Source organism: Homalodisca vitripennis, chromosome 1 (genome assembly GCF_021130785.1).
Source record: "Homalodisca vitripennis isolate AUS2020 chromosome 1, UT_GWSS_2.1, whole genome shotgun sequence".
In the NCBI taxonomy this organism is placed as follows: domain Eukaryota; kingdom Metazoa; phylum Arthropoda; class Insecta; order Hemiptera; family Cicadellidae; genus Homalodisca; species Homalodisca vitripennis.
In genome coordinates this window covers 142,672,446-142,690,130 of record NC_060207.1, presented here as the reverse complement: position 1 = coordinate 142,690,130, position 17,685 = coordinate 142,672,446, and the positions used below count along the sequence as shown (strand labels likewise).

Here is a 17,685-nt window from a genome sequence, read left to right as displayed (position 1 = left end):
TAATATGTAAATAAAGAATATTTTCTATTCTATTATACTGCATATTATTAATACTTTAATAGAAAGCTTCAGTGTTAAATGTCAATTCAGGTTCAAATCTCGTTTGTGACCATTGCACATTCTTTCTGTACTTTTTACATTGTATGAACCTCTCCTTAATGCAAGATCACTGCATAGACCAGTGGCCGATGGGAATGGGACAGTACACAACTAAAAAGGAGGCTAGCTTGTCCTCTGAGAAGGAAATTAAAAAATAATGATGACATCATGGTATTATTTTGAGCTCTCCAGTGTTAAAAATGTATGAAAGACTTACCATTAAGCACATTTCAGTTTTTATATCATAAATATATCATAAACGCCAATAATCTTATAAAGTAAATGGAAATATGATAGAAGTATTCTTTGGTAATAAAATGTAAACTGTAAATTTCAAAACTTGATTTTAATTATGAAAAAAATGTTTGAACAGAACTACATAAATATCTTAAGGAATATTAGCCAGGTAGTCTTTAACAGAGGAGGGATCTAGCCTGCGGAAGCCACTGGCATCACAAACACCCACTTCAATGTTGTCAGCTGTCATTTGACCCTCAAACCCTTCCTTTAGAGTGAGGATGGCTGTGTGCACTGCGTCATCCAGCTCCAGGTCCTCACTGTATCTGTAACGTCCAGTAATATTCATTAGCACATGACAATTTTACAAACTGTTATAGACATAAACTTGATTTGTATGAAGTAAAAAACATGAGGTTTATCAAAATTATATTTAAGCTCCTATATGAGTGATCCAATGTAATGACCACCTTGTCCTCTTCATCATTTTTGAAAAAATTATTAAAATTTGGTTGATAACCTTTTTAAAAAAGGGCAACATTATTACCCTAAAATAATTATTAATACATACAATAGCTAAACAGTAGATTCACTTCACCATACTTTGGTCGGTACAACTAAATCTTTGTGTGCCTGGTACCTCATGTCGTTTATATTGTCAGCGATATTTCCCTCTACTAGTAAGTGCCTCTCTAAAAGCTACATCACCCATAAATGAACAATCAGTAATCTTGTACGCTGTATAGGCTTTGAAAACTCAATTAGGAACCTAAACTATACTACATTTTACAAGTACTACAGTGTTGCCCAAATTCACCATGTGTGCCCTACCTCTGCCCTGTAGTATACAATACCTACCAAGTACACAATATGTTTCTAATGCAGCTATCAGTCTAAATGTATGCTATTGAAAGAAATAGGCTTGAGTATTTGAGTCTGTTCCATGCACAAGGGGCTCAGCATTACTCCTTATAAGTCAAATTTAGCCCTTGTGTTAAAAGTGTTAAATAATACAAAAACATTACAAACATTACAACAAACGTAGGATTATTAAAAACAAGAAACAGCTAAAACGCTATGAAAGTAACTGATCGTAAAACAGTGTTAATCATAATAGTCCGGTATATGTAGAGTATGACACAAAAGAAATACAAATTTTAATTTTATTTATTTATAATAAAGGTTACATACCCTACTGATTATTCAATCATAAAAATCATGAGTAGTAAGTTGAGAAGTGAATTAAGAAGGTGAAAGAAGAGGCATGCATCGAAGGTTTGATTCTAGGCCAATGACAGGTTAGATGCAGTGTGAAATATCATGAACTCATTACTGCTTTAAATACTGAAGGCAGGATTTCTATATTGTCTGCCTCAAAACAGAATCAGAACCTTGATTATTTCCAGTGCAAACAATACATAACTTTACTAGAGAGTTAAAAATTAACATTATTCAACTCGACTAGTTCAATGACAGAATGAATACGTAATATTAACACATTGGAATCTATGCTCGAGCCGTGCTTAAGTGCCATTGTTTAATAACTATACTGATGGCACTGAGTGTGATTTAAGCACAGTTTTTCCCCTTAATCAATTCTCTCAAGTCTTTCTGGTTCATAATAATATTACAGATATGTTTATTAGTTCTCAAAAAATCTGGTGGGAGATATGACAACACCATATATTTTAAGGTTATTCTTTTATTGTTGTCATCTGCTGTTGGCTACGAGCTGGGCTAAGAATTGGACAACAGAATCAACTTTACTAACAAAAACATACCTTGTTTGACTTTCATAACCTTTTACATGATTTACTTAATAGGATAGAGAATAGGATTAATTTAATTCATTTAACAGTTTTAAGAAATATTTATTGATGTATGAGAGGGTAACCAAAAATTCCCGGAATACAGATGTGGCATATCTGTAATAAATCAAAATTCCAAAATATAAAAGTGATTTAACTTATATGTTTCTCTAGCTTCAGAAAATATATAGTTTGATGGACTTACTTTATAATTTTTATTTTTTTTATTGATAAAACTCGCAACAGAGCATTTTTTATAAAAATTGACATTACCCTGGTAACATACATTTCAACAAAAATAGTTTCTCCGTACATAAAACAGTATTATACCACATCAAGAGTTAGCAATAACATATAATTTATCAATAACAAGTACAAGTACTAAATTATGTAACAAAACTCATCATATTTATGAACACGGAAAGCATAAATTTTCTTACATGTCAAACTTTATCTCTTCAAAGTTAGAAAAAAATGGTCAAATTTTCTTCTCATTTTGAAAAAAATAAAATCTTAATAATCCACTAGACACAGTCTGTATTGTGAACACATATCCCTAATTGTTAAAAAAAGGTATTTATAAAAATGTACAATTATAAACCTAGTTTCGGTTGGGGCACTGATATCTTACACTAGGCCTAATCAATTTCACTAACACTGTCATGGTCTACTGGTTCACTTTCTAACAACTCTCTTATATCACTAGATCGATTTAAATGGTTCCTATCATTTCAAATGCATATAATGTTAGTAAAATTTAAAATATATAATAAATAAATACAAATTTAACACTTCTAACCTAGGCCTACATATATTACAAAACTTATTTAGAACAAAAACACTAATTATTTGTTTCACTACATCATTCCTGAGGAAGATCAATACTTTTCAAAACATGTTTATACACTTGACTAAGTAATAACTTCAAATAACATTATATAATTGCAACAAGAAACGTAAACAAACTAAACAATACGTTAACAACAGCAAAGCAATGACAAGAATGAGATATGATATTCTTCTTCTCTCCGACTTGTATCAAAGATCAAAAAGTACTGAACTTTATACTAATTGATACATTGATTTATTCACTATTGAATGCTACCATTACTTTCATAGAAAAGCATTACAATTACTTTATAAAGTGGCTTTTTTGCGGGAATGTCTCCAGTTGTTGAGAATAATAAACCTTTTCTTTTATCAACGTTTCATGTTACAATGAGAGGCACAGCATGTGGATATAACTATACGGCGCACCTACCTATACAGTGCGTCATGTGTAAAACCGGTAGCTTTAAAAAAAAACTGTTGTTTGTTATTCCTTCTTCAAAGAAAAAATAAATTTAATTTTGACAAAAAAAGAATTTGTTATCTTTAAATTCACACACTAATTGAACTGAAAAACTTTCTTCTCATGTTTTAAAGGTTAATAGTCTGACTTTTAAAAATTAACCACATATGTACTATCTAACATTTTTATATTTCTGAAAAACTTGTTATTTCAAAACATGTCATACCAGAGTAGCTAACCAAATCTGGAATTGATAAACCAATAGTCTTGCAAAAAGCTTCAATAAACAATTACTATGAAAGTCTTAAAAGCCTATAAAAATACCTTTTCTCAAGGAACGTTCTTGCACTAATGAAGTTTTTTCCCATGGCTGTAGCTTTCCATGCGAAATATGCACCTGAGGGATCACACTGGAACAGGTATGGGCGGTCTTCATCCCATCCGCAGATCAGTAGGGACACACCAAATGGTCTCACACCTCTGGAATTCATAAACAAACAAACATAAGTATAAAAATGTAGAATACACATTTTTATTAGTACTAAATAAATTCATAAAGTTAATCATTTATTTCTTTTATTTGTTTATATATTTGTGATATCCCAGATTTGTAGGAAATAGTATCAATAATTCAATAGAGGTCAAACTCTCTGTGTGCACTTTTTCTCAAATACATTTTCTAATATTCATGAAAAATATCACAAACTGAAGATTGTGGGATGCCAAGATTTTCATCCAACTGCCGTACAGTCAATCAACAGTTTTTGTTCGTTGTCACATACATGTTTTTCTTTCATTATTAAGGCTTGTCACTCTCCAATCAAATGCTGCCATCTTTGAGTTGCCTAAGCCATTCCTTCATCTCCGCATCATCCATGAACTTGTCATCAAAGTTTCTGTATCACAGAGACTATCTCTAAAGCAGAATGGACAATTTCTGGAAAAATCTTATGTTAACTATTTGCTCAAGATGTTCAATCATAGTGAAATTCGACATAAGTACATGGAATAACATAAAAAAGGCACTGTGACTCGGCTGACGACTGGGCAGAGCACAGTGAATTACTAGCGGTTGTCTCGCAAGACTCCCTCTTCACCACCGTAACCAATCTGAGACTGTCGGTCCAAGTGTAATTGGCCAGCAAAGGAAGATCAATACATAAACACACAGACATTCCTTATATTTTAAAATTATTAATCACATGTCTCTATTCTCTCCTGTGGTCTTAAACTCACCTATGGCGATGGTCATGATCCCATGTGAATTCTTTTGTTACAACTATGACTTTATAAATGTTTAAAAATTAAACTATTAAAAAGTTATAGTTCAGGGAGATTATGATTACCCAGGCCCTAATTGCAATGCATAAAGGAGACACAGTACTATCTGGCATGAGACAAACTAACAAACTCTAATGACATCAAAGATTTATTATTGTACCAGAACTATTTTTGTTTGATAGTTCAACAATCAACTAGTGATCAAAATTGCAATCTTATTTTAATGAGATAAAGCCACTTGACTAGAGTTTAAAAAGTGAGTCACTTTGTACTAAAGCATGTATTTTCTATTGTCAATCAGTATGTATTGTTCATAGACAACACAGTTGTTAGGAACACAGTCAAATCCAGATATACAAAACAAGCTAAGCTACAACAAATATTTTATTTATCTCACAGGTCTGTTTCTGATAAGATGCCGATGGCCATAATAAACTCTAAAGGTAAAATTGACATTCGCTGCCAATTGCCTTAATAGACCCCTTTCAGCTGTATTTTTTATTATTACGTTTTAAGTTCAAATAGTGTGAAACTGAAGAACCTTATAGGGAAACTTACACATTTCATTAAACTTAAAAAATATTATGTATTTCAGCTTGGGAGTTTTTACTCTCTATGTACAGTAGGACCTTGATATATCGAACCTCAATATATCGAATTCCTCGATAAATCGAAGTTTTGTCATTCCCCCTTGAATGTCCCATTTACTTCAATTCTAATTTTACCTCTACATATCGAAGATTTTCAAAGTAAATAACCTCAATATATCGAATTTTCGCCAATAATTTTTGCCTATTTTTTACCTCTATATATCGAAGTTTTCTTGTAATTACCTCAACATATCGAAGTTTCAGTTTATCAACGAAACGAACTTTAGTACTGTATTGTCGTGTTGTGCAAAACGAACAACCATTAAAGTAGAGTAGGTACCGTATTTTTCATGTCGAGACTTGAAACCCCCACCAACCGACACTCCTTTGTTTTCTGTAGACGCCAGTGGTGGATCACACCCCACTCCACCCTCAGTTTAATTTGGACGTTACCGCGATTAGTGCGAGTTGAGGTATATCTTAGTGAATTATTTGTGCGTGGCAGATTTTTCAACTGTGACACTGTTTTGTTTAAAAAAGTGCGATGGCAAAAACGGGAAAAACTTTATCCTTATCAAGATAAAGTTTAAACTTATAGAGGACTGTGGACGCCGGGAGTAAGAAAAAAAGTGACATTGCAAAGGAGTTTTGGTATACCAGCGAATACTCTCTCGACCATATTGAAAAATAGAGAAAAATATGAACGCCAAGGAAACTTCGTGCAAGAGAATAAAAGGACCCGAATTCAAGGTACGTAGATGAAAGTGGTTTATCAGTGGTTAAAACAGTGCCGTGATAAAAACCTTCCTGTAAGTGGCCCAATTTTAAAAGAAAAAGCAGCACAGTTTGCTGCGCAATTAAATAAACCTGACTTTCAAGCAAGCAACGGTTTGGCTCCCAAAACTTTAAAAAAAAGAAATGAAGTGATTTTCAAAAAGGTGACTGGCGAAAGTGCCGAGTGTCGATGACAATGTTTGCACAGAATGGTCGCAAAAACTGCCTGATCTTGTCAAGGGATACAAACCTGAGACGATATTTTAATGCAGACGAAACAGGTCTTTTTTACCAGTGTCTTCCTGACAAAAAAACTTTAACTTTTAAAGGTGACACTTGCCACGGAGGTAAGAATAGTAAACAAAAAGTTACATTGCTGCTTGGAACAAATCAAAATGGCACCGTGAAGCTTAAAAACCATTGGATGATAGGAAAATCTAAAAATCCAAGGTGTTTCAAAGGGGTTCAAAGCTTTCCAATGGAAACTAACACATCAAACAAAAAGTCATGGATGAACTCAGGGTTTTTGAGAAATGGCTAACGGACTTGGACAGACAAATGAAGAAAAAAGAAGAAAAAAAAAAATACTCTTGTTTATGGACAACGCTACTGCTCACGGTGACATCCCAAAAATTAAAAACGTAAAAATCGAGTTCTTACCTCCAAACACCACATCCAAGCTACAGCCATTGGATCAAGGAATAATTAAGAACTTTAAAGTCCACATTACTACCGGAAGGAAGTTGTACGCCTCTTCCTTCGTGACCTCGAGGACAAGAACCCTACAAAAATAATAAGCATACTTGATGCAATGTGGATGGCTTCTAAGGGCGTGGAACAATGTTACCGAAAATACTATAAAGAAACTGCTTCAAGAAAAGTGGCTTTAAAACAGCAAGTTGACGAAGAAGAGGAAAGTGTTGTAGAAGACTGTTCAATTGTTGAAAACGGATAACGGTGAACTTGCTAGTCCTGTAACTGTGGAGACAAGAGACTCAGGCCCTTACTTTTGGAAGGGCTGTCTTTTTTTTTTTTTTTTTTCGAAGACTTTGTGGCCGTCGATGACGAGCTTGCTACTTGCGGCCAATTAAGCGATGCAGACATTATTGCATCCGTTTCCCTTTCCAAGGACACGAGTGTAGAAGACAGTGTAGTCGAGGACGGCGAGGATGATGACGACAACAAAGTCGAAACGCCTGACCCCACCCTTCGCGATGCCCGGTGTGCCATCAACAAGTTGCGAAGTTTCCTCCAAAAGAAGACGTCTATGGATGACAAAATAATCCAGTCTTTATCCATTTTAGACGACACGTTGGACAAAGTGACTTTCGACGCAGGTAGACAAACTGCAATTTCAGATTTTTTTTAACAACAGTTAAATAAGTTTTGCAAACTCTTTATAACATGTACGTAAGCCTACATTACAGTAGCATTTTAAACATTTAAAAATACAGTACAGTAGAACCCGTATTTCAGACTTGTGTATTTATACTGTACAACATAACTTTTTAAGACTTACAGTATTTCATATTCATATTTATGTAATAATATTACTCTATAAACGTTTAGTTTAAAAAATAAATAAATTTAAATTGATGTATGGTGTACCTTGTTATAATTTCTTATTCACATTTCCCGATAAAGTAATGTACGATTCTTAATTGTACTGTATTATTGAAGTGGGTATGGACCTCTATATATCGAAGTCTGTCAGAGTTACCTTGATATAATGAATAATACAACAGTTGTAAACCTCTATATATCGAAAGTCTGCCCCAAACAGCCTTGATATATCGAACCTCATTATATCGAAATTCTTGATATATCGAAGTTTTGTAAATCCTCTTGAGGTTCGATATATCAAGGTCCTACCCTACTGTAACTGCTAATAGATAATAAACTACAAGTAATGTAACTTTCATATGCACTATTACTTCACTTATATACAAGATAGCAACTTCAAATACACAAGGGGTATTAAATAAAGACTGACAGTACTCTTTCAATACCTTAATATAAAAGTTTAGACTTAAACAATTGTATCTCCTTCTAAGTAGTCGCCATTTTAAACCACACACTTGTTCCACCGCCTCTGCCACTCCTTGAAGACGTGTTCAAAACCCTCCTTAGACAGAACTTTCAAAATCACCTTTAAAGTCTTAACAGTGACAGTAGCAGTTGGAAAACACCGGCCTTTGAGCTCCTTTTTGGCCTGAGGATACAGAAAAAGTCATTTGGAGCCAAAAGTCAGGGCTTTAGGGTGGATGTGGCACAGTTTCAATTCCTTTTTTGGCTAGAGACTGAAGCACAGTATTGGCCACATGGGGGCGAGCATTGCCGTGATGCAGTTTCCAGCGTCCGACAAGGTCTGGCCACTTTTTTGGGATGTGATCTTTGATTAGTTGCTTCAATGCTAAAATGTAGTACTCCCCATTAATTGTCTGACCCTGTGGTACAGTATGGGTGTACAGCATACCACAATAATCAAAGAACGTAATCACCATTACCTTTATAGCAGACCTTTGAGCACAAGTTATTTTTGGCGTCGGTCCACCTTTTTCCACCCACTCTGTAATCTGTTTGCAAGATCATAACAGTAAATCCAACTTTCATCAGCAGTAATAATATTTTTCCACCATGCATCACCTTCTCGACGCACACTCTGTAAACAAAGTTGGCAAATTTCAATGCAATTTTGTTTTTGAACCGTTAACAGACGTGGTATCCAACAAGCACAGACACATGACATATTCAAATGATCATGCATGAGTGTATGGACACTTCCAATTGATATATCGAGAATTATAGAAGGCTGTCTTATAGTTGAATGTGGGTAAATCATAACACCCCCAGTGTTGATTGTTTCTTCGGTAAGGGCAGAAACATGTTAGTGACAGTCATCGAAGCGAAAAAATACGGTCTTACCTCAGGAATTTTTTTACTCGTGAAACCGATTTGCATGAAATTTTTGGAAAATTGGCTCATCTTACCTTAAACTTCAAAAGTGAAAAATGAACTGAACTCCGCCTATTATTTTTATAAGGGGATATGTGTTGTTGATTTGTTGTTGTATGTTGGTGTAAATCAATCCCCTTAATGGAAAATTAAGATCATTGTAGCCATTTTATCCTAGGAAAACATGTCTAATAGTAGAGTGGTGAAAATTGTATATGTGTTTTATAACACAACTTACCTCATATTTAAATAATGTTTCTACCCCTTGAATAATCTTACAACCCTTGCAAAAAACACCCTCTCCTAAATTGAAAAAATCACATAAACATACTTTGGTATGACACATAAAGTTGTAAGTATGGGTAATTAATTTTTATATTCTCTATAATATATTATCAATATTTTTGGCCCCCTTTCAACCCTTAGAAAACTACACCATGATAAAAAACTTGTTAAACAAAATGTTTTGATATAAAACATGATATGGATTTTAAATTTTATCCCACACTTCTTGATATGATTATTATATTTTTTAAGTTTGTTCTTACATTAAGACTAACCCTAATAAAACAGTAAAATATATATAATGTTACATATTTAAAAATAATTAAATTTAGAGTAAAAAATTGCCATTTGTTGCATAATATATTTATACAATTATATAAAAAGTTTCACTAAATGTGTTAATATAGCATACATAATATTAACGTTGGTTTGTATTCGTGCCTACGTTTCAAAATATATTAAGCCATATTATGTATATAGATACACATTTCAATAGTTTTGGTCTTCTTATTATACATGCGTACTTTCAAACATGTCCATATATTGCACCACTCCTAAGGTTCAGTTATAAGTAGAATATAAAATATTAGTTTTTGGAGCATAACTCCTTCAATTTATGCTTTCACAATTTATAAAAAACCATTGTAAAGGTAATTTAGAGAGCTACACCAACATCCTTTATTGCAATATATAGTTAAAAACCTTTTTCTAAAACGGTATAAAAGGGTGAAATGAAGGCTAAGAGAGGCTTATGATTGCCAGCTGCCACGCCGCTCTTTAAACTTTCATATCTCCGTTCAGAATTTTTGTTTGACATAAATAACAATAAAAGAATATATGGTTTGTCATGAAAAATTCCTAAATTGTCACCACTACTCTTGTATTCGTTTCTGTCGTCATGTTTTAGTTATACGAATCATCATCTTCGCGTGACCGTTAGTAGGTGTGGTTTGATGGGTGCTATTAGGTGAAATGGGAAAGGGAAGTGGTTGGGAGCATCTTAAACCATCATCAAATCACTATATAGTATACTATCTATCCCATACCCCACGTGTATGTCTATCCGTTGTTGGCCGGTTAGATCACCTGTTGGTTGGGTACTTGTACGGTGTGGTTAAGGTTAAGGTGGGGTAGGTGCGTTGATACAGTTTGGGGGGGTGGTGGTCGTGGAGGGACGCAAGCTTTGTTTATATTGGTTGATATTTTTTGCTGGTAGTTCTGAAGGTAAGTCGTAGTCGCGGTATTCGGTATTAAGTACGGAGGTGGTAAAGGTCTGGGTTGAATGTACGCGGTAGGTTCCGGTATGCGGGGTGCTGGGTAGTGTAGGGGGTTGGTGAAGATTATGGGCGGTTGTTATCGGTTGGGGTGGTTGGGTGTTGGGGATCAGGTTGTAGTCCTACCGTTGTATACCACCTCATAATCTCATCAGAGTACGTGTGGTTTGGGTATGCTGGGTATTTTTTGGATTGAATGGTAAGGGTCACGGGGTTGGGGTTGTTGGTGTTGTGGGGTGGTGAAAGGGGTTGTCGGTACAAATTAGAGAGTGTTGGTTGTTGTGGTGATTATAATTTCGTGGGTGGATGCGTAACGGGGGATCGTGTACGTGTGCTTGGTTTTTACAGTCGTGGTGTTAGGGTGGATGGGTAGGGTGGGTGTGGGTTTTGGGTCCCCCCCCCACCCCCCCCCCCCACCCCCCCCCCCATCCCCCCCCCCACCCGGGGTTTAAGTGCGTCGTAGGGGGGATTATGGCGGGCGCAGGTGGTATCTGGGTGGTGAGTTCAGGTGACGTGGGTTGGTGCTTCCATCGGAGTGGGGCTGTTTTGGTGGGCGTGATGGGTGGGGGGTGGCGGCCGGTTGGGTGATGTGAGCGAGTGTAGGCTGCGGTTCGGGCGGTTTGTTTGTCGAATGGTTGGGTATGGGTAGGTGCGTTGTCGTCTTAGTGGGTGGGGTGGTGGTGTGGTTTGGGCGTCGGGGGTATTGTTTGGAGTTCGGAAGGTTGGAATGGGTACGGATGTGGGGATAGGATTTGATCGTGGGAGAGGTTAGTTTAGGGTATTTGGGGGGTGTGGTGTGTTGGGTGGGCTGGGGGCGGGCATAGGGCGGGACGGTACGTTTAGCGCCAGTCCCACCGCCGCGGAGAGGGGGGGGGAGCGGGTGGTTGTGGTTCGTACGGTGATGTGCTACAGTGGTGTGGTGGTGCGGTCCCGGGTTGGTATTTAAGTGATGGTTCATTAGGGTGGTCGTTAGGTGGTGAGCAATGGAATGTCATTGGACCGGGTACAAAAGATGGCTCTGGTATTGGGGTAGGCTGTCGCTTTCTGGTAGCTAGTACGGTTAATGGTAGTGGGTCACCAGTTGTAGGGATTCTGGGTTTTTAATTTTGTGGTCAATGTAGTTGTTGTCGGAAGGGGTTTAGTTGGGTTGGAAGTTGGATGGTGGTTTGGGATTGGTTTGTGGTTGTGTTGTGCGGTTGCGGTTGTGTTTTTTTTGGGTGATGTAGGGATGCCTCCATGGATTGGTTGGTGGGTGGTTTGTGAGTTGATATGTAGACTCGTTGGCGGAGGGTTGGTATGGTTCGGGCGGTATTTTTAAAAATTTGAATTTTTTTTAATTGTGCCTTTTTTGAAAAATATGTGTCCTGAAGCAGCCAACTGCTAAAATCCAGCAAACTATTCATAATTAAGTTAGTTCTAGGCGGAATACGATTACTTTTAACCCTCTTTCCTAAAATTAGATACTGATTTTTAACAGGGTTATTCCTTAAATTGATAGGCTAAAATTAGTTCTTTTTTGTTAGTGTTTTTATAGTAATAATTTGTAGCTGTACTATGTAATATAATAGAAAAACTTGAAAGTTAGTTTTGTTCTTTAGAACATTTTTTTATTGGCATATTATGGAAAAGATATAAAAAAGCAAAAAAAATTACTTAAAAATTAAAAAAAAAAATTTCTGTTTTTATCTTATAACAAAAATTTTTTTTCTTACTTTGTCAGTAGTAAACTAAATAATTTATTTTAAATTCATTATTGACAAGTAATTTATTCTAAAAGTACGTATTTATTTGTCAACACTCCTAGAAAAATTTGAAGCATATAAGTTAAAAAATGCATGACTTTATTGGTAATTAATAAAAATTTACTTCGTCAATTTGAGGACAATCTGTTTGGAATTCTGGAGGCATAAACACATTGCAGTGGTTCTATTATAATTAATATTTGTTTGTGAATTCTGTCTTAAAATACACTTTATTGGTCAAAAACACAACACTAAATAAAAAAGTTTTTATATCTAACATTATTTACAGTTTTTAGTTTTTATAAATTTCAGTGGCAAACATGCTTGCCGAGGCATTCAGCCATGTACACCAAGAACCAACACCTTACACACACTGTCGAAATGACCTCCCGCTTCTATTTCATTCAGGATGATTGTCAAACTGAACAGGTTCGGCACAGTTTTTTTCTTCTCAGCGTAATTTCCTGAGTCCGAAACCCAACTGTGGACCATCACCACACCCGGGGATTTTGCGGGATTGCTTACTTGGCAAGCCATTCCGAAGAAGATCTCCTATCCACTACTTTCATGAAACTCAGGCCTCTTCAGTTGGCCTTGTGTTGTATTTAACTTGTACAACACATATGCATTCAGCACCATGCGTCCAAAAACCATTAAATATTACTTTTTTGGCATGTTTCATGGTCCTCGCTAATCATGTACACATACAACATCTGGTCGGTTTGTCAATACCCCCATACCTTTATTGTACTTGCGACGAGCAATTTCTTGTTTTGGTCCGGTATTCTATATCATGTCAACTTCTTCTGACTGGAGTATGTCTTGAGGCTAAGCACTGGCAGTTCAGTAGACAAAATTCAAAAACTGCAGATGTGTTTGATTTTTTCTCTCTATGAGCATCATTAGGAGAGGCCCTTTTCTCATATAGGTTTTTGACCCACAGCATATTTTCCTAGTAGTTGATTTAGGAATGCCTTTCCTATCCTTTCTGAGAGTGCCAGTCATAAACGTACTTGTGATCATACAAAGTCCTAGCAAGAGATTATCGGAGGTTGAAAAAGTTGTCGAGATATAATGGTTTGTCCCTTGTTCATGCCAATTTGCCATCTGTAACTGTTGCATGACAACTGTGCTACTAAGACAGTCTAGTACCAATCTTTCATTTTCCCTGAGTCCTTTGTGCTCCTTTGTCAGCAGTAGAAAGCTACACGAATATAACGTTGTTATTGAGTCACAAAGGAACCAACGTTTTATTCCCCCATTATGGGGTGTTTTATTTTTTTGGGATGGTACTGAGTCAATGCGAATCGCTTTCCTCATTGCCAACCAATGATCTCATCAACAGATAGGAGCCAGTGTTGGGAATAATACTCGTTTGAACAGTCTGCGCTGTTTGCATGATCAATGGATCGTTTGAAAAAACGGGACCATCCATTTACAAACACCGTAGTATCAGCTAAATACACCTAAAATATAAAACAAACAAACAAACACCAATTACCCATACACCACTTCACCACATCAACATCATAATATGCCCCTCACCCCCACACCCCCACCATCCCAAACAACTACCCCCCCCCCTCCATCCCCCCACCCCCCCCCCCCCCCCCCCTACCCCCCCCCCACCCCATACCAGCAAGGTTGAAGTACACAATTGGTTTAGAATTTTGTGGCTGAGGAAAAGTTTTGGCCCACTCAATTCGCAAAGTGTGAACGATGATGTGTAAGCGTGGGTCATTGCCTTCCTCCACCTCAACCCAATACTACTGTCTTCAGCAGATCATTTTGTTGGACATCATTTTGTGTAGGCTAGGCCTACCACTTGTTGATTCAACTACAGAGGCCTAGATGGAGGCTCATCTTCCTCTGACTCTGATGGTCAATACGGAGGTACCTGGCCTAGATAACATCAGTGGTCTGTTTCCTCGAATGAAGATGAATGTCCTGGGTTGGTCAGGGTTAAAAGTTGGGTCTTTTCTGTTGTTCGTCTTCAAAAATATATTCACTAGAAACTATCTTCAGATTCACGTACTGTCTCGATTAGATCCATTTTCAGAACCGTGTACTAGATTGAGAAATTAACAACCTGGCATCTCATATCACTAATGCCAATCAAAGATTCTCACTACAGGGGGAGTGGATGAATTCGGTCTCTTTTTACTCATTTTGAACTAAAATTATAATAACCGGCAATTATAACGGTATTCTAATAACCTCCAATCGAAACGATAGTGCACAATAATTACTCACGACCGTCGGAGTTGAGCAGAACGGACGAGCTCAGACGGACTGCCACTTCCAAATTGCCATTTAGTTAAAGTTCGATGTCGAAACGTAGTATATAAAAGGATGATTGTTATTTTTTAAATTAATTAGATATATTCCTCTATCAATTGAAAGTATAGTTATGATTTATTTGGCAAATTAATAACGCTGAAAATAAATTTATGATGATAACAACGATATATCAGTTGCATATCAATTTTCGCCCAAAACATTCAACACACGATATATCGTTGTAGTATCACTTTTCGGGTAAATTCACTCACAACGATATTCGTTGCGTATCGTCAAAGGGTCTTAATTTTGCGGAAAATTGTACTATGAACAAACCATTGATTTACAAAGAAAAAACATGATCGTCTCTCTTTCATTTGCAATACAGCACACTTATTTTACGTGCTCAAAAAGACTTTTAATAGTGCTCATTTTAAAGCTTATTACAAGCAATACAAAACCTTTTTGATTAGAATGCCTAAAAAGATCTGATCACCGCCTAAGATGGCATTGACCACATCGATTAAATTTCAGACAAATAAAAATTCGGCTTTGACTCTTTAAAATCTAGACTTAATATTGCACTTAGAATCTTTATAAAAAAAACCAATTTTTTAACCCACTAAAATTTTGTTCTTGGAGATATTTATTTTTGGAGTTATTTACCAAAAAACCGATGAAAAACGTGAAAAAAGTGCGAACTTTCTAATTGCCAATAATAACTTGAAAAGTATTAAAAATTTTTCGAAAAACGGCTTTGTAGATGATTTTTTGCTTAATATTAGACCTTCTATCGATATCGAGGTTATTTTAATAAAAAAGAAAAATTCACCCTGTGAAGGGTGGTGGGGCAACCACCCCCAGGGTGGTTGTCGGTGTTTCAAATCATTTTCACTTGGAATGTTAAGAGGTAGGATAGGGATGTACCTAATTCCAAAATGTATGCAATTCGGTTCCCCAGTAAAAAAATTCGGAGCAATTAATGCTTCAATGACTGCACTAACAGGGGCCTCCTAGGGCCACCTTCCAACTCACATGATTCCTGTCCATTTTTAGTCTTTATGCCACCAAAAACAGATTCTTTCACTCATTGCATCAATACCAAAAGCTTTTTTCAAGTCACTGTAAGTATCCGTAGCACTTTTCCCCAGTTTTACACAAAACTTTATCGCATGTCTTTTCGAGGCAAAAATTTGCAACTGTTTATTAATCGGTTGCCATGACAAAAATAAATATGCAGTAATGTTTACAACTGATTTGGTTGTTGCTAATACTTCAATGTTTCACACCAACTGGAAAAAACTAATTATTGTACTTTGTTTACATGTATGCAACTGTCAGTCTTTATTGAACACCCCTCATATGCCATTTTACCAACTTATATTTAGATTGAGTTATAATTATAACAGTATATAAAAATGCTATAGAGCAAAGTTCAATATATGTTATAATAGATAAATTTTAGTTTCACTTTTGGCATTCATATTATTAACTTTTCACTATATTATCAGGTAAAAGAGTACTTTTTGCTTAACCCTTTCAGGGCCAGGCGGCAATATATTGCCGTCGGTGACATACGCGAAAAGCGCCAGGCGGCAATATATAGTCGCCTTGATATTCGTCGTTTTATTTAATAAATACGACGTCAAATGATTAAAGTTTTATGTTTTTTTTATTCCTGGGATATTTGTAGATAATTAATATGAATATAATTTTTATTTTTGAGGTCTATGCATTTTTATTTTGTAATAATAATTGTCACGTGACATTATCAGCTGACTCGATCTATTGTTGTTCATTCTTTATGCTTTAGTGTATTCGTACTATTGTATGCTGGATTCTTCTTCATTATTTTATTTTTTGGTTATAAATATTAGTAGTGTTAGTAGTTAAGTGCTTAGCTATTGTGTGTAGTAGTTACAATGACTGACAATTTGCGATCTCACGGGAGTGAAATTGTAAGTAGCATATTTGTAAATAGAAAAAGTGTAAATAAATTTCAAATAAAATTGTGTAAATATTTCTTGGTAAATAGTGTTTTTAACTCTATTGAAACTTTTTATGGATCCTACAATCATCCATAATGTGAATATTTATTTTAAGTTTCTTGCAGTGTAAGAGTCAGTTGCTTTATCACTTGTTGTATTTATACGAAATGTGTCATAAAAAATTTATTTATGAGAGAAATAACATAAAATTTTGTATGAGTGTTCCTTTCTAAATGTACAATATAATAAAATAGTTTCCCACAGTAAAATTATTTTTCCTTTTTTAGTTATTTACAAAAAAAAATAAAAAAATAAAATTTGTTTATGTAATCTATTAAAACATTATTTATTTTTTTAATTTTAAATTACTTAAAACTACATCTATATATTTTTTTGTTGATAGTATATATCTATACAAGTAATTTGGTGCAACTTTTAGGCCATTCTCTCATTTTTTATGGAAAGTTATAAATTTTTAATCTAAGAGACTGCAAAATCATCAATTTTAGCCTGGCACTTTTGATTAGTCACAAGCAGATATGATATGTGAAAAAATTTTGCAACATCTCATATTTGGTCCTGGCCCTGAAAAGGGTTAAAAACCTATTTTTCATAATGAAGAAGTAGATGTGAAAAATGTGTGTTTGTTTATTTTACTAATAAATATATTTACTTACTATATGTATGTAAAACTGTTATAAAGCAATGTTTAATATTTATTAAAACAAATGAAGCTTAAAAAACATTTGTTATCCTAAACTTATTTTTTTTTTTCTAAACTAATTTATTTTTAATGCATTATAATACAAAAATATATTTTTCACTTGAAATCCTACTTATAACGAAGAATTCGATTTAAATACATTAATTTCTTATGGACAATATAAAAAACATAATTTTTAACTAAATCTATATATATAATATATATATATATGTATATATTCTAAGGCTCAAAATGTGTTGGCCTAAAATAGTATGTGTTCAAGTGGCCTTCTTGGCACTGAACAAATTATGACAAAGGCCTTTTTTACAAATCACACCAAAAAAAGATTTGGCCTTAAATGGGTTAAAAATAGTGAAC

The 17,685-nt window shown here is 35.1% G+C and overlaps 1 protein-coding gene across 1 annotated transcript in view; it reads right to left on the bottom strand.

The window, feature by feature from the left end:
- Positions 1–428: 428 nt before the first annotated feature.
- Positions 429–17,685, bottom strand: part of LOC124372601 (proteasome subunit alpha type-2) — a 28,097-nt gene continuing 10,840 nt past the window's right edge. The window contains exons 5-6 of the mRNA XM_046831008.1: positions 3,760–3,915; positions 429–662 (exon numbers count right to left, since the gene is read on the bottom strand). Of these exons, the coding sequence (XP_046686964.1) occupies positions 488–662; positions 3,760–3,915 (331 nt within the window). The 3' untranslated portion in view covers positions 429–487. The remainder of the gene's footprint in view (positions 663–3,759; positions 3,916–17,685) is intronic.